General features: G+C 48.6%; 1 protein-coding gene across 1 annotated transcript in view; it reads right to left on the reverse strand.

The window, feature by feature from the left end:
* CARM1 (coactivator-associated arginine methyltransferase 1) overlaps positions 1-25427 on the reverse strand; it is a 39530-nt gene that overhangs the window by 6860 nt on the left and 7243 nt on the right. Inside the window, exons 4-10 of the mRNA XM_004688736.2 lie at positions 8813-8938; positions 7577-7683; positions 6565-6669; positions 5130-5240; positions 3860-4037; positions 1681-1771; positions 1397-1478 (exon numbers count right to left, since the gene is read on the reverse strand). Coding sequence (XP_004688793.1) covers positions 1397-1478; positions 1681-1771; positions 3860-4037; positions 5130-5240; positions 6565-6669; positions 7577-7683; positions 8813-8938 — 800 coding nt within the window. The remainder of the gene's footprint in view (positions 1-1396; positions 1479-1680; positions 1772-3859; positions 4038-5129; positions 5241-6564; positions 6670-7576; positions 7684-8812; positions 8939-25427) is intronic.

The raw sequence follows: 25427 nt of genomic DNA on the forward strand, positions 1-25427 counted from the left end.
AACCCCATCAAAAAATGGGCATAAGAGCTAAAAAGACACTTCTCCAAAGAGGAAATGCAGATGGCCAACAAGCATATGAAAAAATGTTCATCACTCATAATAAGGAAGATGCAAATTAAAACCACAATGAGACACCACCTCACCCCAGTGAGAATGGCACATCTTCAAACAACTAGCAACAAATAATGTTGGTAAAGATGTGAAGAAAAAGGAACTCTCCTGCACTGCTGGTGGGAATGCAAACGAGTACAACCACCATGGAAAACTGTTCGGAGGGTCCTCAAACTGCTAAACATGGAGCTTCCCTACGACCCAGCAATCCCACTCCTAAGTATCTGCCCAAAAGAAACAAAAACAGATTGAAAAAGATACCTTCACCCCCATGTTTATTGCTGCTTTATTGACAATTGGAAAAACATGGAAGCAACCCAAATGCCCAAAAGTAGATGACTGGATTAAAGAGATGCGGTACATATACACAATGGAATATTATTCAGCAACCAAAAAAAGAAACACATGTCTTTTACAGCAACTTGGATGGAGCTGGGAAAGATCATGCTTAGTGAGATAAGCCAGAAAGAGAAAAGAAAAATACCGATGATTTCCCTCACAGCAGGAGTATAATGGACCAGGCGAGAAAATAATAATAATGAACAGCCATATACCAGAGACATTTTATGGGGGTGGAGTGGGGAATGGGATCAAAAATGGGGAAGGGGGGAGGGAAGTGCACTCGACTATGGTGAGAGCACATTGGTTACTTGGTGATGGGAAACACACGGGGATTACCATTGAGATGAAAAAAAAATGTACAAAATGATGTAAAAATAAACAATTAAAAAAAAAATCTCAATAATTAGGCCCTCCCTGGTGGCGCAACAGAGATAAGGACACAGCACTGCAAGCTGGCTGCAGCCGCTTCAGTGTGAGTTCCATCCCAGGCCCTAGAGGTGATCCATATGGCATGGCAGACCTTAGCAGTGTACTTCATCAATCTGCCTATTCTGCTCTCCACTCTGTCTCTGGTGAATCATCTCACAGCCCCTGTACCTCTCTGGCTTGTACCCCAGTTCTATATACATAAATAAATCTTTTTTAAAAACCTCAATAATTAAAATCACTCAGTCAATAAATTCAGTTCACCAAGAATGCACTATCTGGTAACAATTCATGGGTACTGCATGCTACTGCACACTGAGCTAAATGCTTTGTGCCACTATTCCTACCATTTCTGAGAGAGAGAGAGAGAGAGAGAGCTCTGTGTAGGGGCAGAAGCCAGAAGACAGTGGCTACCCAGGGCTGCACAGTTGGCACATGCCTAACAAGGAAACCTATCACCCCAGAGGAGGGCCATGCCCAATATTAACTGCGACAGTGCCCTGGGTATCCCACTCACCACCACAGGCTGCCGGAAATATTCATCCACCGCTGCACCTCGGAGGGCTGACAGGTCTACTCCGTGGAAGGATGGCTGGTACCTGCAGAGAAAGCCCCAAACCCCCCACAGCAAGGTCACTAGCAGCTGGAGAGGCAGGTGTGCATCTGCCTTCTCTCCCAGCTGGCCCTTGTCCAGCTCAAGTCTTTCACGTCCTACTGAGGATGAGGGGGGGAAAAAAAGAAGCGGGCCATCCCGGAGAAGGCAGGCGTGGGGCCTGGGCAGAACACCCAGAGCACACTCACCAGAAGTTGGCCTTGGTGAACTGCTCCATGTAGAGCTGTTCATCCGTGAAGGGCGCGAGGTGGACGTCACCAATGGTGGGGAACATGTTTCCTGGGAGTAGGGGGCAGGGAGGGTGCTGACATCAGGGTGGGACATGCCGCAGGGCCAGGCAGAACCTCCAAAGAACCCCAGGACCAACCCTGGGCCTCCCAGCCTCTCATTCATTCCTTCATTCATCTCATGCAGTCAGGTGATGCAGATACAGCACCCACACTGCTAAGGGTCATGACAAGCACTTGACAGGTACCATCTGACTAAACCCAGACATCTCACTAAACTCAGCCAACCACCCAGGAAGGCCTATCCTTATGCCCCATTACTAGGGCTGGGAGGCAAGAAGGCACCTACCAGAGCCTCAGGGGCAAATAAGCAGTGCCCAGGGTGTAGCCAGACCACTACGGCCAGGCTCCCTCAGCTGGCTGGTCATGACAGAAAGCAAGGAAAAGTGTTCTGGACAGAATGAGGGTGAGCCCTGTGCTATGCCACTGGGGCCTCAGCTGAGGCTGCAAACTGGTTGTGGATGCAGCGAAAATTCCATCAGCATGACTGGCAGAGCTCTGGCCTATTCTGTTCCCCACTCTGTCTCTAGTGACTCCTCTCATCTGATGATCCCACAGCCTAAAGTGGAATCAGGGCAGGGTCTTCATCTGTTCATCTCATGAACAGTCATGAGTCAGTCAATGACAGGCACAGCCAGGGCTCAGAAGACCCTGCCTACCTTGAAAAGTCTAGGACCCTGAGTTCCAGATATGAGTCTACCTCCATTGTTCTAAGGCAGAAAATGGCCCCTGACGGGCTAGCAGGATCTGCCATCTTCAAGAGCTTCAAGCCACTGCCACAGGGTCGGGGAAGGAGCTCCTGGACTCTGTTTCAGGGGCCACCTGAAGATTCACCTGCCCCAGAGGACCTTACTAACCTTCTGCGGCATCATAAGTTGATGCCCTCAGCCCTGAAGACATATGCCAGGGGAAGAATTCCCTTTATTCCCCCAAAGAGTTTCCTGAGGAGGAATAAAACAGATGCATACAGACTGGGGAAGGGGCAGTGGCCTCAGGCCTTATCCTAGGAAGGCTGCTTGAGCAGAGGGATATGCAGCTACCCGCCAGAATCCCTCTGATTGCCTTTACGTCCCATAAGGAACAGCACACTGTGGCAGGGCCACCACATCTAGGAAACATAGGCGAGCAGGGCTAAGACAGTCCACTTCTCATGCTTGCCAGGACACAGGAGCTAGCCATGCCACAAGGCCTGCAAATCACCTACTACATCCAGGAGCAGAGCCCATAGCACAGTAAAGGCCTCAACCAACAAGGGCCAGAGGATGGAGTGGGTACTTCCCCACAGGCAAAGTAAAATCCCACTGTCACTGAATGAATCCCCATGTTTTGCCCCATGGCTGCCACCCTGCTTCTGGCCCTCCTGTGCCACACACACACACACACACACACACACACACACACACGCGCGCGCGCACACACGCACACACACACACGCACACACACACACACCTCCCTGCATATACAGAAATACATATGATATCGGAACCAAATAGAGATGGATACATACCAGCAGACATTAAGCTATCAGTTACCCAGGAGAATGGACACACAGGAAAACCAGACAGCTGCCCCCCAACTCCAGTCCACATATGTGCACACACATACACAGACATCCCTGGTTTTGAAGAATGCTGGGACTCAGCAAGATGAGGGCATGGTTCATAGAGCCCTTAGGAATGCAGACGACAGGCCAGCTCCTTGGGCAAGGTGTGCCTACCGAACTGCATTAGAGCTTGTGCCCAATCCCTTTCCAGTGGACACCACCCAATGACATAGGGGTTCTAAATGGCAGAGGCAGCCTGGGGGTTTGAGGAGATCTCCTGTGTACTCTGGCTGGGTGGGTGGGGCGGAGAGATGGTGACCTTGTTTGGGAGCCAGGACTACCAATAATAGCCATCTGGAATAGGGCTGGGGTAGGAAGCAGCAGGCAAAGACCCTGACATCCCCTGCACTCTGGCATTGGCACAGGCCAGCAGGGAGCTGAACCACCACTGTGCCTAATGAGCAGCAGCCAGGGCTCTACAAGGGAGCTTGTGAAGCCCCAGCATGGTAGCTGCTCACCCAGCAGCAGGACACTCACCACTGGGCTTCAGGTACTTCTTGGCGTGGAGGTAGCTCTCAAGCATGCGCTCATTGAACAGCATGTAGCCCATGGGCTCCGAGATGATGATGTCCACCTGCTCAGGGAGAGAGACCTCTTCCACCTTCCCGGGGATGACCACGATTCGGTCAGTGAGGTTGTTACTCTTCACTAAGACCTACAACCAAGCAAGTCAATGAGGTGAGGGGTCCCCGTGCCCACATCTCCAATCAGGAAAACCTGTTTCCCTGTTGTTGCCAAACTCCCTGCTGCCTCCTTAACAAGCTCCTCGCCACAGCCAAATTCACTTACAAGCCATCAGTAATCTATTCCCCTCTATCCTTCCCTGATGTGGTCACCCAGGCCCCTGAGGTCACCTCTACCCTTACGGGACAATGGCTAAGAGGTGCAGACATGGGGATGAGACTTTGCTAAAACCACCAAAGCTAAATGTGGATGCACAGCCCTCAGGCAGCAGTCCAGCACTTAGAATCTGTGCTAAGATAACTGCAAGTAGGGAGTGACACATGCACACAGGCTCATACAGCATGTGCTTGTGCTGCGAAGACTAAGATACAGCTTAAATGTCAACGACATCCTTATGTGTGTCTAAACAATGGTCTGTCTGGGCAGAAATGCTGTGCAGTCACTAGAAACTGAGGGAGCTGTCCACTGGAGGACGCAGCCCCTGGTACATTGTAAAGGGGACAAAGCAAGGGGCCAGGTAGTCATATGCTCATTTGTGTGGGCTCTGGGCAGATGGAGGAGGGGACACGCGGGCTTTGTGGCCACAAACAGCTCTAGAGAGCTTTCAGGAGTGTTCCCCTGAAACAAGGGGGTATGGTGGCAGGGACCATGGATGGGCTAAGGCAGCATCTTCACTGTCTGGGTTAACAGTTGTTTGCAGCTCTTAGGTTCTAAATTCAGAATGACGGTTTTAGCGCAAGAAAGGGAAAAAATTAAACTAAATCCTGTGGTCACCCACATCTACAAATGTGACTATGTAGTCCAAGCTCTGAAGCACCAGGCTACACAGCCCCTGGAGAGCACAAACTGCCCAAAAAACTGGCACTGGTGACCAGTAGGATGAAACAGCCCCTGAGGCCCAGCAAGTACCCGCCTTCCAAAACCACTTAGTTTTGGGGACAAGACACTGAAGTAAACAACTGCTCCCCTTAGAGGATGCAGCAGGGCTGGCAGCCCATACTGAAGCATGTACAGAGTGCAGAAAGAGGGTGAGAATGGGCTGGGATCCCAGTAGGCTGCTGACCTCAGCATGCTGGGCCATGGTGCTGGCCTCCACGGCATAGATCTTCCTTGCTCCGGCTTGGGCAGCAAAAAATGACAGTATCCCGGAGCCACAGCCAACATCAAGTACGATCTGAACAAGAAGGGATGGGAAAAATAAGACACTGGTGAAGTGACAATTGTGACAGGTATGTACTGGGGGACCGAGAATGGTGTTTACTCTCTGAAAGACCCACTCCATGCCCTGAAGTCTGCTTCCCCTTAACACCACTGGCTGTCCAAAAGGCTGTTTTAAAGAACCATCTGAAATACAGGGGGAGCCCTGTTTCTGGACCTGAAAGTAGTAGAATAGGGTCTCTGAAGAAGCTCTGAAGCTAGGATATTAAGACCACCACAAATAACCAGATCTGATTCTAAAGGAAAAACCTGAGTAGTTTACTATCTATGCAGCTTGGATATCAGCTTGTCCAGTCTCTCTGGGAATGAGCTCTTGCTAGGAAAGAACACCTCAGAGCTGGAGGCCTAAGTGCTGAGTGGAGAGCACTTAGCGCAAAAAGAGGGTAGCCCGCCAGGCCTCTACATCAGCTGGGCTGAAACCATGTCCTCCCAAGAAGCCAGTGTAGCAGATGAGCAGGTCTCTGGGGCCCTCTCAGAAAGGAAAAGAACAATGGGAGGTACTGGCGGCAATATCTGCTGGCAGCATGCTAATCCCTGCAGCATGAGTTCAATCCCCGGCCAGGAGCTGACACATGGCATAGCAGACCTCGTCTCAACACTGCTCCCCTCAGCAGTGTATTTCAGTCAATCTGCCTGTTCTGTTCCCTCTTCTGTCTCTGGTGGATCCTCTTACCACCCCTGCACCTATGGCCTACACCCCAGTTCTTATATGCATTTAAAAAAAGAAAGAAAAAGGAAATTCTAGGTCACAGGAAAAGAAGGGAACAAACTTTCTCCATAGAACCTATACACTCTGGACTGTTTTCTCTTTAACCATGAGTATATGTACACTGCTTATTGATAGTAAAAAGATTTTAAAAGGAACTAAAGTTCCTTTAGTAACTGAATAACATCACAACCACATGACTTACCAGTATGTCCCAAGACATACCACTAGGTAAGGAAGTATTTTGCAGGAAGAGTATGGAGGATAGAGTCCTATTTTGTTGCTTGATAACAAAAACCAAAGAGAGAAATGTAAAACATGCTAATATATGCTGGGGGGAAATCTGGAAGAGGCTTTACTACCAGCATAAGTTGTTTTGAAATAAATGACAGAGGCTCTTCATACCTGTTATTTCACACATGGGTTTTTATAGTAAGTAGATTTGGTTTTGTGCCCCCCAAAAAATTAAAGTCAACACACAAAGAAAAAAAATATACAAACAACTGACACAATGAGGCAAAGGCAAAGGGAGGCATGCCAGAGGCCCACAGAGGGCACATGTGATCTCGCTTACCTTATCCTTGAAGTCTGTGTGGTTCTGTAGGATCGCACGCTGATAGGTGCCCGTCCGCACGTAGTCCTGCATCATGTTCTGCTGCTGGGACAGGTAGCCATAAAACTGGAACAGAGACATGCCAATGGCACAGGGCATGTGGCAGGGGCACAGAGGGTCACGGTTCTGGCTTGCCCTGTCAGAGCAGGTGCTGTGCCTCTAGCACAAGCCTCTTTGGAGGTCATCCACACCCCCCTCTTGCTGGCCTGGACCCCACTGAGCAGGAAGCTGGAAGCCAACTCCCAGCAGGGACACTGCCACCATCACCACTGGCTGAAGGACAGAACTGGATGACACCTGGACCTGGGAGTCATTCAGGAGAACTCAGGTTTTGCCAGAGGTGGTGTTCTAAGACCAGGTATCATCTGCCCCATCCTAGGGGCCCCAAAGCATGGAGGAGCAAATCAAACAGAACCCTAGAATTCAGAGCACCAGGCTGGTAAGGTGCTGCGGGGTCTCTCTGTAAGACAACAGACGATCAGGAAGCAGTGCAGCATCTGGGCAGGGGCACAGGCTTTGGCATCAGGTAGACCTGGTTTCCCATCTTGGTTCTGTTGCATAATAGCTGTGTGACTTGGAGCAAGTCACTTAACCTCTCTGAGCCTCAGTTTTCTCATCTGTAAAATGGGAATAATAATAGTACTTACCTCCTAGAGTTGTTGGGAGGAATCAAGTTCTCCCCTACATGTGAGATCACTTACACCAGTGCCTAGCCTTTAATCTGTGGTCAGTTCTTAGACTGTTCTACTGTTACTCAAAATGTCCACATGCCTAAGTTTCACCTGCACTAACATCCTTCCAACAACCCTCTTAGGTAAGGCACTGGTATCTCCGTTTCACAGATGAGGAAACTGAGGCCCAGCATGTGAAGGACACCTGCCCAAGGCCCCACGGCCACTAAAGATACAGAATATGAACCCAAGGGGGTATGCCCTGTGTTGTGTGGCCCGCCTAGGGGAAGTGCCAGACCCACCTGGAAATACTGCACGGCAGAGGATTCCTCTGTGCGCTCGCTGAACACCGACCGCTCCAGGGTGTGCCCCCGGCAGGTTTTCAGGATGTTGTAGAAGGAAAAGAAATCTGGAAGGAGGAAGTCAGGTCACACAAGTCCCTCTTGGAGGGGGAGTGGTAAGACAAGCTGGTGGTCCCTCTTTACATCTAGCGGCACATCCTGATTTTTCTCTCTTGAATGTGTATTTAGCAATTTCTTTTTCCTAAACACAATGTTGAAATTTAACAAAAAGAAGGGTGGTCAAGGCTGCCCGTTGGTCGCTGACTCAGAAGGCAGGTGTCCCTGTACTCTGAAGAGCAGGCATTCCACACCCACTGTGGGCTATCAGGTAACACCAACCAAGACTTTGAAGCAGCATTGACTGAAGCGTCAATCTCTGGGATTTGCCGCAGCAAATAGGCAGAAAAAACCCATCCCAAAGTTCGAGGTTGTCTGTGTGTGGCAGAGGACAATATCCAAAAGAGCGAACTAGATGGAACCTGTGGACATAAAGAAGATGGCACCCGTGGACATAGGAAGCCATCAGAAGACCGATCACAGGTATGCAGAAGCAGAGAACATGCACTAAATTGTATATATTCGTACAGAAAGATGACCTCTAAATTCTGTCAAGATAAAGGAAAACAACCAGAGACATAAAGTAGAACAGTGGAGTCCAGAGGCTGAGAGAGGATGGGGTGTTGATATTTTGTGGGGGAAATTTCCGTTTTGTAAAATGAAGAGTTCTGGGTGACTGCTGCCCAACATGATGGTAAATGTTATATGGATTTTATCACCATTTTTAAAAAAGTATATCGCAATCTCTAAAAACTAAGATGCAAAAGTTCTGGGGCTGATGGTGGTAAAGGCTGACATAAAAAAGTGCTTAATGCCACTGAAGCTTACACTAAAACATGGCAAATATTGGTTACATGTGCTTTATCAATTTAAAAAAATGATAGGGACTGAAAGATCCCCACCATGACCGGCTTCTTTGAAAGGAACACACCAGGTTGGGGCGTAGTCGGTCTGTTGGAGAAGGGCCACAGGAGCCAGGTCCTGAAGGACCCAAAGGAGCTGCGAAGGACAGAGCAGCAGGAACATACTCTTAGCCGGTTTTATCTCCTCATAGGGATAAGATTTTTGATGGCAGTGGAACATTCACTGGCCACACAGCCCACCTTTCAACCAAGCTGCTGAGAGTGAGGGGATTCATACCGTTCGGTGTGGCGAACTGGATGAGGACACTGTTGCAGCCCAGGGTGATGATAAAGGACTGCTTCCCCACACGGCTGCACTCCGTCTCCCGGGACACTGAGCACTTAAACACACAAACATCTTCATCTACAAGAGGAAAGAGGTGGGCGTTGAGCGGTGGGTCTCAGGGACACTTGTTCTAATTGCATCATGCTATACTCAGACTCCCAGATTTTCTTCTGGAGTATCACAAAACCCACCCTGGAAGTGCTGTCATTTGACCTACCTGTCCAGACAATACTGAGGTCAAAGTGATGATCAGTGAGTAAACAGGGAAACCAGAACACAACCTGTCCTAGGGGCTATCCACAGGGCAGCAAGGCTGAGACAGAAGCCCGGAGTGGAGACCTCTGCTAGGATATTTCCCATGGAGCAGCACCTGGTGCCAGACCCCATCCTGGTCCACTTGGGCATGATATTGGAGGACACAGGCAACACAGGTATTTGAATGCAGGTATTGACATCATTTCACCTTTATGCTAGACCTACCTGTTTATCATCTGTTTTTGATAAGCAAAAGAAATCCAAAGAGGACTTTTCACTTTCACAGTGAAGAGACAATAGCATTCAGCTTCTTCCCTTTATGCAATTTTACCTTATAAGAGCTTCCATAAGAATGCTCTACTTTTAAATGGTGGAGGAAGCTCTGTAAGGGCAACTTCAACAGTCATAAGACCTAGCAGCATGCTCCATGCCCCACTGAGAGTTAGATATACACTTGCCAATTCTCTGGTCACACTGCAGAAAATCACTGGACTTCATAGCTGGTGTGGGAACCCAAAAAAAGAATTCCCAGAGGTACCTCTACTTCCTTCAGCTGACCCCTTTCTTACATGTATATGCTGTAATGATGGTAAGCCACTGCAGCCATCAGAGCAGGACAGCCTGGACGCGTGCCCTGCCTATATCTCTTAGTTTGACACAGGCAGGTCACTTAGCGTACCTGAGCTTGTTTTTCTGTCAAATAGGGTTAACAGAGAAAGAGAGGCTAAAATTCAAAGTGTGATCCTGGACAAGAGCCAAACAAAAAAAACCTCTCAAAAGTTATAATGGGGGCTGTCCTGATGGCACAGGGATTAAAGTCTCAGCTCTGTCAAACTATTACCAGCCACTGAATTTGATCCCTGACCAGAGAAGTGACCCACATGGCATAGTGGACCTCTCCTGTCTCCCCCTGCTGCTCTCTTCAGCAGTGTATTTCAATAGATGCACTGTTCTGCTCCCTACTCTGTCTCTTGTGAATCTTCTCTCTCCTGCACCTCTGACCTGTACCCCAGTTCTTGCATACATATATAAAAACTTTTTTAAAAGCAGGTGCAATTTAATCAATTGAGTTTCAACAAGGGTGTCAAGAATGTTGATTCAATGGTGAAAATACAGTCTCTACCAAAATGGTACTGGGCCAAGTAAACGAATGAAGTTGGACCCCTAACTCACAACATATATAAAACTCTACTAAAATGGATCAATGGCCTAAATGTGAAAGTTAAAACTTTAATACTCCTAGAAGAAAATTTAAGGTTAAATCTTCATGACCTTGGACTTGGTGATAGATTAAAGAAAAAAATTATATAAACTGACCTTCATCAAAGTCAAAATTTTTTGTGCATCCAAGAGCACTATCAAGAAAGTGAAAAGACCACCTACAGAATGGGAGGAAATATTTGCCAATCACATATCTGATAAATATTTGCCAATCACAGATCTAGAACCAAGACTACATGAAGAATTCTCTCTAAAAAAAAAAAATTATTGGCCCTCCCTGGTGGCGGCGCAGCGGGTTAAAGCACTGCACTAAGAAGCTCAAGTCACTTCCACATGAGTTCGATTCCCGCCTGTCCCGGAGGTGACCACATGGCGAGGCAGACCTCTCCTGACCTGCCCGCTGCTCCCCTCAGCAGTGTACTTCATTGATCTGCCTGTTCTGCTCCCCACTCTGTCCCTGGTGAATTCTCTCACCCTCCGCATCTTTGGCCTGTACCCCAGTTTTGTATGAATAAAATAAATAAATCTTTAAAAAAAATTTATGCATACAAGAGCTGGGGTGTTGGCCAGAGGTGCAGAGGTGATTAAACAGAGACATAATGGGCAGACTGACTGAAATACACTGCTGAGGGGAGCAACAGGCAAGATAGGAGAGGTCTGCTCCAACATGTGGGTTAGCTCCCTTGCTGGGGATTGAACTCGTGCTATAATGACTGTGTATAGCTTCATAGTGCTGAGACTTAACTCCTTCACATAGGAAGGTTCATATGTGAAGAATTCTTACAATTAAAAGATATACAACCAGGGTGCAGTGGGTTAAAATGCAGCATTATGTGAACAACCATATACCAGAGACATTTTGCAGGGGTGGAGTGGGGAATGGGGTCAAAAACAGTGGGGAGAGGGAAATGCACTGAACTATGGTGATGGCACATGGGCACACAGGTGACTTGGTGATGGGAAACCTGCAGGGATTACAATTGAGAATTGAGATGGAAAAAAAAAATGTACAAAATGATGTAAAAATAAACTGTTATAAAATAAAAATAAAAATAAAAAATGCAGCATTATGAAGCTATCACAGCCACTGCAGCATGAGCTCAATATCCGGCCAGGGAGCTGACCCACATGGTGTAGCAGACCTCTCCTGACCCACCCATTGCTCCCCTCAACAGTGTATTTCAGTCAATCTGCCTGTTCTGCTCCCCACTCTGTCTCTGATGAATCCTCTCATCTCCTGCACCTCTGGCCTGTACCCCAGTTCTTGTATGTGTAAGTAAATAAATCTTTTTTTAAAATGAAGGCATACAACTAAAATAAAAATGGGCAAAGGGCCCTCCCTGGTGGCACAGAGGGTTAAAGCACTGCACTAAGAAGCTTAAGCCACTTACGCATGAGTTCGATTCCCGCCTGCCCTGGAGGCAACCACATGACGTGGCAGACCTCTCCTGACCTGCCCGCTGCTCCCCTCAGCAGTGTACTTCATCAATCTGCCTGTTCTGCTCCCCGCTCTGTCTCTGGTGAAGCCTCTCGCCGCCCCTGCACCTCTGGCCTGTACCCCAGTTCTGTATGCACAAATAAATAAATCTTTAAAAAAAAAAAAAAAGTAGGCAAAGGACTTGAAAAGGCTGTTCTCCAAACAAGATACACAAAAGGCCAAAAGTATATGAAAAATGCTCACTATCTTTCCTCATTATTGAAATGTACATTAAAACCACAAGGTAACACTACATGCTCATCAAGCTAGCCATAATTTAAAACACAAAAGAGAAAAGCAGCAAATATAGGTGAGGATGTGGAGAAAGTGGAAACGTCATAGTTTGCTGTGGAAAAGTTTGGCAGTTCCTCAAAAAAAAGACAATAAATAAACTAAAAATAAGTAAGAGAAGGGAGAAAAGTTCAATATGGAATTATCATTTGACTTGGCAATTCCATTCCTAGGTACATATACAAAAGAATTCTAAGTGCTCAAACAACTACTTGTATGCAAATATTCATAATCCTCTTCACAACTCAGTGGTCTACCAGGTACTAAACGGATAAACAAGCTATGGTCCATCCACACACGAAATATTACCCAGCCATAAAAATAAATGGAGTCCTGACCCATGCGACAACATGGACAAACCTTTCCAGAAACATGCTAAGTAAAAAAAAAAAAAGTCAAGACACAAAGGTCACACATAAATAATCCCATCTATACAAAACATGCATACTCAGCATATCCACAGAGACAGAAAGCAAACTGGTAGTTGCCAGGAGCTGAGAGGAGGAATAACAGAGAACGCCTGATGGACAAGAGGTTTCCTCTTAGGGTGATGGAAGTATTTTAGACTACACTGATGGTTACATAACACTAAACATAGTAAACTTACTAAGTGTACTAAACGCCACTGAATTATACATATTAAAATGGTTTTTATGTGAATTTTATCTAAATAGAAAAAAATGTTCCCAATTGATGAATCTAGATTCAAAGAGCCCGCAGGTGTTCACGGTGCACACCTCTCCGCTGGTCTCTGTGTGGTCTGAGCACTGGGCAAGGACTTGACGCTGGAGAAAGGCTCCTGGGGCCACAGCTGGGCTTCTTCCATACAACTGCACACCTTAGGAGCCAGGGGCTGCTCTCCTGGGGGTCTAGGCAAGCACATGGGAAGAATGCACTGGCAGGTAGAGCCAACTGTACCCACAGGGGATCCTGGCTAAGGTGCTCTCAAGCCCAGCTAAACGTGTGCCCCAGAAAGGGACCCCAAACCTTGGCATGATGCCTGAACTCAGGCACTTCCTGGGGTAACTGTGCCTCTGGGTGACAAGCAGCATGAGGATGGTCTCTGTTTGTGAAGCAGCTTGGCAATCTGACCAGTTGCCCTAGGCACCCCCTGCAACCTGGCACCTGGCAGGCGACCACAGGACCTGTGCTAAGCACAGCTTGGCTTCATCCCTAGGGGCTGGGTTTGGGCCAGGGAAACCAGGGCTGAGGGTGACCTAATCTGTCCCATCACAGCAGCAGCAACCACAGCCAGCCTACAGAGCCAGCAATTTTGAGTGTCACATCTATACCTCTCATTAGCCAGTCGCTGGCACATAGGAGGCACTCAGTAAATATTTGACAAACCAAAGAAAAGCTAGACCATGTTCCTCCTCGCTTTTCAAGCTCTCAGACTGTCAGCCAAGGCCTCATTCCTCAGCTTCCCTCTCCCATTCCTTTCCTCATGAGCACACTCAACCCTCTATCCCCAAAGTGGGAGAGCTCCAAGCCTTTGCATGTAGCAGTCCACCTTCTCTTACTCCCTCCTCTCACTAGGATCAGTCCTCAGGACATGGCAGAGTGGAGCAAGGGCCTATTTCTGCCAGGGGCCAGTCCCATGGGGCTCAGGCTTAGTCGTTGCCCAGGGTTGCATGATGAGGCAGAATACAGCTAGATGCCCACACCCACACCGTTTCCTGTGCCACCTCTAAATGACTGAAATTTATTCAGTCATACCTGTATAATAATATAGCCTCCATAAAACCCAAGGGATGAGGTTCAGAGAACTTCCAGGTTGGTAAACACATTCAGTTTTAGAGAGCAGAGCCATCGGAGAACAGAAGCACTACACTCCTCCCCACACACCTTGCCCCACACACCTCTTCTATCTGGTTGTTTCTGAGTCACATCCTTTTATAATAACTACTGAGTAAAATGTTTTGAGTTCTGTGAGCCTCTCTAGCAAAAGAATCCAACTCAAGGGTGGGGGGCGTGCAAGCCTCTGACTTACAGCAGGTCAATCTGGCATCTGAAATGAGGCAGGGGAGTTTTCTGGGACGGAGTTTCCTTCACTTGTGGACTCTGATGGTTAACTACAAGTAGACAGTGTTAGAACTGAACTGAACTATAAGATGCCAAGCTGGTGATGGAGAATCAACCAGTGGTGTGAAACGTTCCTGTCCGACACTACCCCCCACACACATGCTGAGACAGGTAGAAACAGAGCTCAAGGGATAAGGTATTTGCTCTTCACCCACCACAGAAACAACTTCTTGACTTCCCCTCCTTGTTGGCTCCCATACAGCCCATGGGATCTAAAGTGGCAGAAGATGGATAACCCTGAGGCGTGGGGAGCTCCCTGGTCCCGGACTTAAAGGAAACACACTTTAAAGTGCTTACCAACTTACACTCAGGCTGAACCCAGGGCCCAACCCAGGATCAGGCATGCAGAATGGCCTCAAAAGCAGGTAACCTCAGGGAGAGGTAGAGACAGGGATACCTGTCTAAGAGGCACACACCAAAGGATCTCCATCTAATGTGGCTGATGTGTTATGGTCTCCTGCCTACTCACATCCCTGCATGGTTTCCCAGATCTCTTCTAGAATAAGCCCAAGCTCCCTATGGTGCTCACAAGTCTCCACCAACGGCTGGCGCCTCTCCTCTTATGCCACTCGACTTCATCACTCCCAGGCCATGACCTCTCTCTCTCTCTCTCTCTCTCTGACAACTGAGACCTTTTTTCTCTTGTGTCCTTGTTACCTCTTCCAGGATCTTCCAGCAGCACTTCCTGGACATGGCACAGTAGCTCTTTAAGGTCCACCTTGCTTGCCCACCAACTGCATGTGACCAGCACAGCATGTGGACCACAAAGGGCACTTGGAAAGTTAAGAGGCTCCAGAGCAAGGGATCAGGACCCCATTCCTTAAGTACAGCAGACGGCCAGGTTAATGTTCCAGATGCCCAAGCCCTGATAGCATGCCTCTGAGGCAGTCACTTAACCATGCTAAGACCCTGGGCACTGGACAGCCACATAGTTAACACCCCTGCTGCTACTTCCCACCCCTGCTTCTGGGAAGTGAAAGAAAAAGCAGGGGTCATGGAGCCCTTCAAGTTAGACAGACCTGGGTCAGTGGGACCCAGTGATTCTTGAGCTTGTGGAAAACAGAAAAGTGGATGGTGAGCCAGGAAGGCAGCCACTGCTCAGGCGAAGAAAGAAGAAAAATTTAAAGCCACATTTCAAGTCCTGGTTTCTCCAGTGGGAAAATTATTTCAGCCACCAAATGAGGAATAATTAAAGCTATTTGTCTTGGCAGGCTAGGGGGAAGGGAGGATAGAAACTCTCATCTAAATATGAGTTTATAAATCACCACCAACTCCCAAATACAACACAAGCTGTTCACCTTTCCACAGGAAACTATAAAACGAAAAGAGTCAGGTGAAGAGGAGGACGAGGACCAGCCCCTTTCCAGGCATGAAAAAGAGCAAGGTGGTGATCCCAGCCCACCCAGCAGCAGCCCTCTGCTAGGGTACCAATGCTCCCAGGGCAGATGTGCCTGCAACCTCTCCATGCCAACTTGGGCACAGGGGCCCTGAGGTGACCCAGTCAATCAGACCTAAACTTCCATCCGCATTCAGTTGCCAGTTGAAGCAGAGGGCATAAAGGGTGCCAATAAAAAAGGGTAAGCAAGGATACACACTGGTGGGGAGCTAATACATAAAACACTGGTGGCAGCAACCACGTTTCCAAACTACAGGCACTGGGAGCTCCCCTCTGTCCCTGCATTGGCAGGGGACCCTCATAGTCAGGAGAGGGAAGGATCACTTTCAGTTCATTCAGAGAGAAAGCCAAGAAGGGCAGTGGTTAAAATGATGGGCATCAAGGAAGATCTGGGTTTGGAGCCAAACTTCTTGTTCTCCAGCTGAAGTAGCATGGACCTTGGTTTCCTCCTCTGTTAAGCAAGATCATGACACAACATGTAGAGGGAGATGATCAAGTCCCACTGCCTCCCTGCCTCACCCTCAGTCCCAGGAGTACCATCTGTGCAGTGGGGATGAGAAAGAGTGAAACTGCTCCCTGCCATGAGGATTCCGGGAGGTAAGAGAGGCAGCAGATGTGGCCACAGTACTTGGCAACTAGGAGTAGCACTGTCACCAGCATTAGACAGCACCAGTTGTTGTTGTTTTAAGATTTATTTTTATTTATTTATGCATACAAGAACTGGGGTATAGGCCAGAAGTGCAGGGGGTGAAAGGATTCACTAGAGACAGAGTGGGGAGCAGAACTGGCAGATCTAATGAAATGCACTGCTGAGGGGAACAGTGGGCGAGATAGGAGAGGTCTGCTGTGCCATGTGGATCGGCTCCTGGTAGGGCATTAAACTCAGGCCACAGTGGCTGGTGATAGCTTGATAGTGCTGAGACTCTAACCCCTATACCACCAGAGAGGCCCAATGCCAGTCTTGGAAGAGAATACCACTGTGGGAATCCTAGCCCAGCCTGAAATACCCCACCCTAACTCACCACCCCACCAGCGGTAACCTAAGCCAATTCCTTTGGACAAGATCAGAGCAGCTGCGGCCACACACTGCCCAACTCCGGAGGGTTATTTGAGGATCATGAGGTCACTCTGGGCTCCTGAGCACCCCAGTAAATCCTGGCTCCTCCCAAAAGCATTGAGACCAAAGTACATTGTGGCAGCCAAAAGTGGGCATCTCTTCCAAGGGCAATCAAGCACTTCCAACCCAGAAACCCTTAGGAGTCCTTATCCTATTGCTCTATTTGCATTCATCCACAAAGATACTGGGAGACACAGAAAGCCTCCATTCCCTCTGAACGAATGAACAAAGAAAAGCCAATTGTAATTTGTAGTTGCTGCAATGCTAAGATGACCAAACCACACTATTAAGGAGAGAGCGGCATAAAATATAAGCACAACAGATGTAAAAAACCAAGGTGGGGGGAGAGGGATGTTGCATGCCTGAGGCTTGTCTAGAAAGAAACATAATAAAGTATGTTCAGAGGCTTTGCTGGGATGAGAGAAACCCTCCTGCCCCATTGATTAAAGGTGCAGAACTTTAAACTCAGTGGGTTCCTAGAGAGATTTATCCATGCAGGCTGGTATACACCTAGGTCAAGCAGAAAGGTCAACTAGAAAACTGATGGTAGAGGGGACTGGCCAGAATGGGAGGGATGAAGAGCCAGGTTTTTCATGTCACATCCTCCTGAGGGCTTTGAATTTCTACCCTATACACAAAAGATAACTAGACAAAAGGCCATGGGGACATGGAAGGCCTGGTGGTTGCTCAGTTTTCTGGGAGCTCCCAGATATACAAGCAGGTCTGACTAGGTATTCCCCAAACCCCCAACACCATGGGGCATAGTAGTGAGAACAGGTCAGCCCTCTACAATCTGAGGCCTGTCTTCCTTAGATCTAACTGGAGGATGGAGCTCTCATCTCAGGGTGCCACTTAGGTTGGCACCCCCCAACCCAAGTGGGAGTGATGGGGGAGGGGCAGCAGACTTGGCAGGCCCAGGCATCCTGAGGCTCAAAAAGCTAGGATTTCTTTAACCCAAGTGCAGCAGACCTGCAATCCAGGCAACTGTTACCTGGGGAAGCCACATGGCCAGGTGCAGTTCCCAGAACCCCATTCTGAAGTTAATTAGACCCAGGTTTGGATATGTGCTCTGTCACTTGCAAATAAAGGGAATCTCATCCCCACTAGGCCTCACCTTTCTTGTCTACCAAAATAATAATGTATGGCTCCAAGTTGTCATAAAGACTAAGACATTCTGGTACCAAGATCTAACTGCACAAGCAGGTGTCGCTAACATGACCCACCTCAGCCACTATGTCCCCAAGGTACTTCGGCTGAAGACAAAGAATACAAACAGCAGCATGGTGTTGGGAGAAAATTTTGGACACCAGACCCTCCCTGGTGACACAGCAGGTTGGAGTGCTGCACTGCGAACCTAAGCCAACCCACGGCCACTCAGTGCGAGTTCGATCCCCGCCCCAGAGGTGACCCACATGGCACTGTAGACCTCTGCTGTCTCGCCTGCTGCTCCCCTCAGCAGTGTACTTTGTCAATCTGCCTGTCTCTGGTGAAGCCTCTCACTGCCCTGCATCTCTGGCCTTTACCCCAGTTCCTTGTGCATAAATAAATAAAATCTTAAAAAAAAATTTTTTTGGACGCAAGGTTATAAAGGTGAGGGGCAGGGCAGGGAAGAGTTCTGGACACAAGGTTATAATGGGTCCACAAACAAGCACCTGCTGGCCATCACACCAATCAGGCTGGAAGCCTCTCAGGTGCAATACAAGATCCTCAGTGACATGGAGCCAACAGACTGAAGTCAACAGGGAAGCTGCTGCACAAAGTACCTGGGAATGTTTTCATTTCGGGCTTCAAAGGCTCCAGGTTGAGTCTCCAGGCCAAGAGAAAAGGATCCCATATGAAGGAGCCTATGCCAAAGCCAAAAGAACAAGAGACTACCTGTTTGGGTAGAGACAGGATGGAGAGGACCCTTCCTCCTATCATCAACATTTTATTTCTTAAAGTGGGGATGAAGCACACAGTGTTGTGTTATCCTTCACTCCTTGAAAATATTTCATAGTAATTTAACAGACAGCCACTTCTGCTATGCCCAAAGGATCACGCTGAGGTCCAGAGCTGGCAATTTATGGGGCAACTTAAAAAGTTAAATCTACAGTCTATGTGTCACTAAACAATGGGGACGTATTATTTAACTGAGAAATCCATCATCAGGTAAATTCGCTGTGTGAAAGGCAAGTGTACTTACACACAACCTACCACACACCCAGGGGCTACAAGGGTAGCCCCCAGTGGGACCATCATATATATGTGGCACACGATTGACCAAAACATCCTTAAGCGACTCCTGACTGTACTCCACAAATCACCCTGCGACAGGATAACGAGACTCTGGGAAAGCTGAATATCTGAGTATCTGGCACTGCCTCCCTGAGTTTCTTTTGGCATGTAGGGAAGCAAGGCCAGCCTGGCAGCCCCCAGCACGTCTCTGCCTCAGGACAGTTGGAAGCTGCCCAAGGATGCTGGCCATAGACTGAAGAGTCCCTTTGTGAAGGATACCCAAGTATCGTACAGCCCTCACAGCTTTTGAGATGAGAAGCTTGGGAACGAGGCGAGGGGTTAAAGGTTTTGGGTCCTACATACCTATTCTGGAGACACCCATAGACCTGTCAAATAGGGGGTATGCAGAAGGGCAACCCCAAGAAAAGAGGACCAGACAAAGAAAGGGTTTGGCTTTTCTGGAAAGAATACTAGAGGCATGGCTGGGGCAGGAGCCATTACATGCAAATGTCTCCCCCAACCATGCTAATCAGCTGCTACAGCCCAGGGCTTTGTGTGCTACAAAGGGGATGGCAGATGTGTGCCTGAAAGGAGCCTAGCGGGTAATTATGAAAAGGGAGGGGGGGCCAAGGCAACAAAACCAGCAGCCCCAGCCCCCTGTTCCATGTGCTAGGCTAGGCTGCCCTGCCTCCTGCTCTGGCCCTGACTTTGAAGCTGTGATTTATGTAAAACTGGGCGAGCACCTAATACATTGGGGTACCTCAGTTAATACTGCCAAGTACCTTCAGGGCACACCTGGATTTTCAAGAGAGAAAACTAAAGCACAGAGAGATGATACACAAGAAGAGTTTTAGCCTGACAATCCAGCAGCTTCTCTGAAAGACCCCATCCAAAGCCTGTCCCAGCTTCCAGAGGATAGAGGGTCACACTCTGACACTGGCCTGGCTCACTGACCACAGCTAGCAGGTACCCCTGGGCATCACCTCCTAGGGCTGCAAGGGGTCACTAAGAGTCTCCACTACCTGTGACAAATGGCAGGAGCCAGGTGGGCAGTGCTGTGTGAGCACTGAGGTGAGCAGGGAAGGTTTTTGGCAGAAGGGGTATTTGGCAGCAGAAGCAGGGTGGAACGAGGCATGTCACAGAACAGCAGGATTGCTTCATGCCACACCTGACTCTATTGCTGCTGGAAGTTGCTTGGTACAGAAAGGAGCTCTGAGGAGCAAAACTGTGTCTCTTAGGAGGGGAGCCACAACCCAAGAACCAGGGATGGCTTCACAGCAGCCAGATGTGGGAAGGCCTGACAACAGGGCAGCACTAGAGAATGAGTAGTGAAGGAAACTGCTGACTGGAAGCCCCAGGTAAGGACATCTTCAAAGAAAAGTTTTGACCACTGGCCCAGAGGCGAAACAGCATATCCTGGGACCATGCTGCTATGGAAGGCCTCTGCCAGGCCCATGGGGTCCCCTACAGAACTCCTAGAACAGGATATCTGAGCTAGGGCTGCCTGCTTTCCCCATCCCTGCAGCCTCCTGTTACCTCTCCAAATGGGGCCACAAGCAAGGGGACAGAGGATGCCTGACACCAGTTCCAGGAGTTGCTGCTCTGACACAGAGTAAGGACAAGAGGGGCGAATGGGTGACACTAGATGTTGAATCCCTTTCTATGGCACTGTCTCTTCACCAGCTTTGCCTCAGGAATCAAAGCCAGGCAGAGACAGAAAAGCCACCTTGGGCTAGCAGCCTACTCTGCTGTCTACCACACACCGCCTTAACGTCCTCAGCTATAAAGCAAGGAATATGTCACTACTGCGACTCAGCTTGGGGCATGTGTGACATGGGAGAGCAGAGAACAGATGGTTTCAGCCCAAGTCTCGCCTCTGCTGAGTGTTCTTATGCCAGTCACTTTCAGGTCTAGTCAGTGAATGTAAAGTACCTGGCATAGTACCTGCCTGGCACACCACAGTAAACACTGGCCATGGTGTTGGCCGTGGATGCACTGATAAGCAGGGCACAGGGGTAAAGGTGGCAGGCAGCAAGTGCCTGACATCCCATCACCACCCCCACCCTGGGGACTTCAACCTCCACTCGGGGGGTTCAGACCACAGCCAGGTCTCTGTGGAGGGACCCCTAAGGGCGCAAGTCAGAAGTCCAGAAGCCCCGCCTGCCTCTTCAACTAAAGAAAGAATGTAGCAAATTTCTTGGAATGTTCCTTTTGGGCTCACAAGAGGCCCCCCAATCTGTCTTTGATTATTTACTCACATGCCCCCCAGGCAGGGATCACAAGAGCATCCCTATTTCATTAGTGTGCGGATCTGCCAGGGTCCTTTCAGTGGGCCTTGCCAAAATCGCATTTAGTGTGTGTTGTCAGCAGGTTTCTAGACATAAAACCATTCCGCTTCGACATGTGTAACGCATCCAGCGAAAAACTAATCCATCCATGAGAATACAACTGGGGGGAGCAAGTCAGCTAGCAGTCTTAAAGAAACACAGCCCAGACCCACTCTTGCCAAAGCTGTGGGTAATGAATCACTTGAAAGAGAGACAAAAAAAACGAAATAAAAATGGGATTCTCCCCTTTCTCTCTAAGAATATGGGGCTGAGAGGGAAACAGGCCACACACACACCCATCCCCCCAAGCCATTCTGGACCTGTTTTCAAGGATAACCCACCTTATAGGTAGCAGACAAATAGCAGACCTATCTAAATGAACAAAAAAACTATATGAAGGCTAGAGGGGTTCCAGCCTCCACTAACAGGTCATGGTTACAGGGGTGTACACTAATTGTCACAAGCATCAAACAAAACATCAAAGTCCTGGGCATATCAATTAGTTAAAAAATAAGAATGAAAAGAACCCACCAGAGGAGACAAATTAGGGCCACAGAGTCCACATATCCAACTCCTGCAGACCTGGGTAAAACCTGGTCTCAATTTCTATCACATAACTGGGTTTTGGGGAACACAGTGGATGTGGTAAGAGAAACCAGGGACTCTGGATTCAGACTTATGAGTTATGAGCTTAACAAGCTTCAGGGCAGGTATCATGGTTTTGAACAGACGTGAAGGACGCTGTTTCCACAAGCAAGTTGTCAAAATGAGATGTATGCTCCCTTCCAAGTCATTCAGGACTAGAAGCGCTCTGGAAGAACTCCAAGGCCAACAGACTAGGCTTTGTGCCAGCTCTACCTGCCTGAGTGTTATGATCCATCCCACACCTGGCTGCACACCTTAAACACATCTCCAGACACCAAGGGTTAGACCAGTGAGGGTTAGACCTTCAGTTGTGGTGGGCTAACATGGGCCCTCACCTTCACCTGGTGAAGGTCACAGGATGACATAAAGGCAAAGCTCCAGGGTCTATGCTTAATCAGGGCCTCCAGAAGCTTCAAATCTAGAGAGGGTGGTGCAGTACAGGCAGTGGGAAGGAAGAACATTCTAGCTCGGAATGCAAAGCAGGGCTGCTGTAAGACCTGCTAGAAGCTTTCCCAGTCTGAACCACTGCCCCCCCCACCTTGTTCCCTCCTTCTCACTTCAACTGTCTGTTCTCATACCCCCACACTTAACTCCTCAGCAGCCATTCTCTCCAGGCTGGTTCTGGGGTCACTTTCCCCACAGGGGTGGAATGAGATTATTCATCCACCTTCTCTCTGCACCATCAGGCTAGGCACACATGGAGTGAGGACCACAGGGTTTGTGTGGAGCCCTGCCTACAGGTACAGACATCCACCCTGCCATCAGTTAAACCCCTCACTGAATTCTCAATACAAATTAGGAAGCTGAGATCTGGAGATACTCTCCTAGACACCCAAGAAAGGAAGGGGCAGAACTGGGCTTGAGCCTAGACACAACGCCAGGTACAACTTCACTACCAAACCCTCAGAAAATAAACCAACATCAAGCTCTGACTGTAGCCTGTCCCCCGCTAATACCAGTGCTAGAGCTACAGTGGCTGCCCTGGGCCACGTAGGCCCAGGACTCACTCGACTTTTTCCCTCCTGCCCAGCAGCAGACACTGTTTTAAGCACTTTACAACAATCTTCTAGAGTGGATAATGCAGAGATCTCTACTTCACAGCCAAGGGACGCTAAGGCACAAAGAAGTGTTGCAGGGGTGGGGACACAGGGTCAGAACTCGGCCCCAGGCCTCTCAGAGCCTTCTGACAGACTCACCTGCTCTTCTAGCAGCTTCAAAGTCCCTTCCAGAGCAGGGGGTGGACCCTGGTCAATTCCTCTCCCTCTGTCTCCATGCAGTTCCTCCCCCAGCATTCTCCCTTTACACATACATCACCCAGGATCCACAATGCTGGGCACTGTGCTTATCTTAGTGTCACAGTATCCACCAGATCTTAAGACAGTAACTGGCACACAGTAGATCCTCAGCAAAGTTTTGCTAACTTCAAGTAACTGTTGAAGACACTGTGTCCTGGATGAGGTCAGTTCCCCACCATCTACCATAAAGCTGGGTCCCCACCCTTACCCTTCTCCTCCTGATCAGAAATCTAGTGACCCCTTAGTTCTCACTGCTCTGACCTCTCATTTCTGATGCTTTTTCAAAGCCCCTTCCAATCCCAGGAGAATAGAGAGCTCCCACCCCTTACATACCAGGGACACTCATTTCACTCCCCAATCTGGACCTTTTCTCCAGTAACTATCAACCTTTCTCGGGTCTCTATGAGAATCCCAACAAAATGGGGGAGAATCGCCTCAGAAAAATGAACAAAGAGCCAAAAGCAAAGCTATTGCCATGGCTATGGCTTTCCAAGTCCTTACTTGAAATCAGGCACCTACAGCAAAGCATTTTATTTATTTATTCTTTAAGATTTATTTATTTATGTATACAGAACTGGAGTACAGGTCAGAGGTGCAGGGGCAGTGAGAGGATTCACCAGAGACAGTGTGGGGAGCAACAGGCAGATTAACCAAATACACTTCTTAGGGGAGCACATGGCGAGACAGGGGAGGTCTGCTGCGCCATGTGGGTCACCTCCTGGGATGGGGACCAAGCTTGCACTGAAGCAGCTGTGGCTAGCTTCTCAGTGCTGAGCTCCACCCCACTGTATCATATAGGAAGGGCCCCAAAACATTTTACATGTATTTCCTCCAGGTAAGTACCACTTGTCACCCCTTTACTACAATCAAGGAGGCTCCATCCAAAGTTACAACCACTAACTCTTGTACCTCTATTCCTAATGCAAAACTGGGTACCATTTCAAAGGGCTCATGGGACACACCACAGCCCCCCAGGCCCCCACAAGACTTCAGGTTGAGTACTAGTTCTTAGTCCCCTGCTACTGAGAAGAGCCAAGTCTCACCCTGCATCCCACCCTCTCTGGGATAGGAATTTCCTCTCTGATGTCCTGCAAACTCAACACCTCCCCTCTTAAGCAGAATGACCAAGAATCACACCTGCCAAAGAGGATTCCTAGCTCCCTGTCTTGTTAAATCTGATGTAGACCAAGGACTAATTTATCAGAAATATCCCTGGGTTCACATCATACTCCTCCTATCCACAAAAGGCCCTGCACACCTGCTACCTGTCATGCCCATACCTGCTAACCAGGTGCTGCTTAAGGGGCCAGCCACTTTCCACTACGATATTACGCTAGGTCCTGAGCAATCTCAGTCATTTGCCTGAAACACGTGAGATTCAGTGTGTCTCGGATTACAGACTTTTTGGGTTTTATAAAGGTAACAGACACAGGTGATACAGATTATCTCTAGCAAAGTGCAGGCAACACCTGTAACCAGCAAATTTCTGCAGGGAAGCATGTGATAAGTCTGACCAAATTGGATAGGTAGAGATTATAAAGAGCCCCTTATGGCAGCTTACACTGGATTTTGCCAGTCAGGTTAGATTTTGCTGTCAAATGAGCAGCAAGTTAGGCTTTCAGGTGGAAGTAAGGAAGAGGTGGGGTTGGGGTTGGCAGTAGGCAGTGCCAGGGACTGGAAGCCAGGCGTGCATGGAAGTGGGTTCAATAACTCCTGCCATGCTGACCTGCTTCCCCACACCCAGGAGAAGCCTGAATTCAGACATACCTTATTTATTTTAGGAGAAAATTATTGCAATTTAAAATACAAATGGCTACTGGCATTTGTTCAGGTAGCTGCAGGCAGGGAGGGAACTCTGGACAATTGGGTGGCATATTCCTTCTGAGGGTGGCATCACTATTCAATGCAGTTTAGGACATATAGGCCTGGGATTGTCGGTCTTCATGATTTTTCAAAAGCACAAAGTCAGATTCTGATGTGAAATCACCTCATTTAAAAAAAAAGAAGGGGGGCCCTCCCTGGTGGTACAGTGGGTTAAAGCACAGCACAAAGAAGCTTAAACCACTTCTGCATGAATTCGATCCCCGCCTCCCCCGGAGGAGACCACATGGTGTGGCAGACCTCTCCTGACCCACTGCTCCCCTCAGCAGTGTGCTTCGTCAATCTGCCTGTTCTGCTTCCCACTCTGTCTCTGGTGAATCCTCTCACCCTCCACATCTCTGGCCTGTACCCCAGTTCTGCATGAAT

The sequence above is a fragment of the Condylura cristata genome, unplaced genomic scaffold (assembly GCF_000260355.1).
Source record: "Condylura cristata isolate star-nosed mole 26May11 unplaced genomic scaffold, ConCri1.0 scaffold00025, whole genome shotgun sequence".
In the NCBI taxonomy this organism is placed as follows: domain Eukaryota; kingdom Metazoa; phylum Chordata; class Mammalia; order Eulipotyphla; family Talpidae; genus Condylura; species Condylura cristata.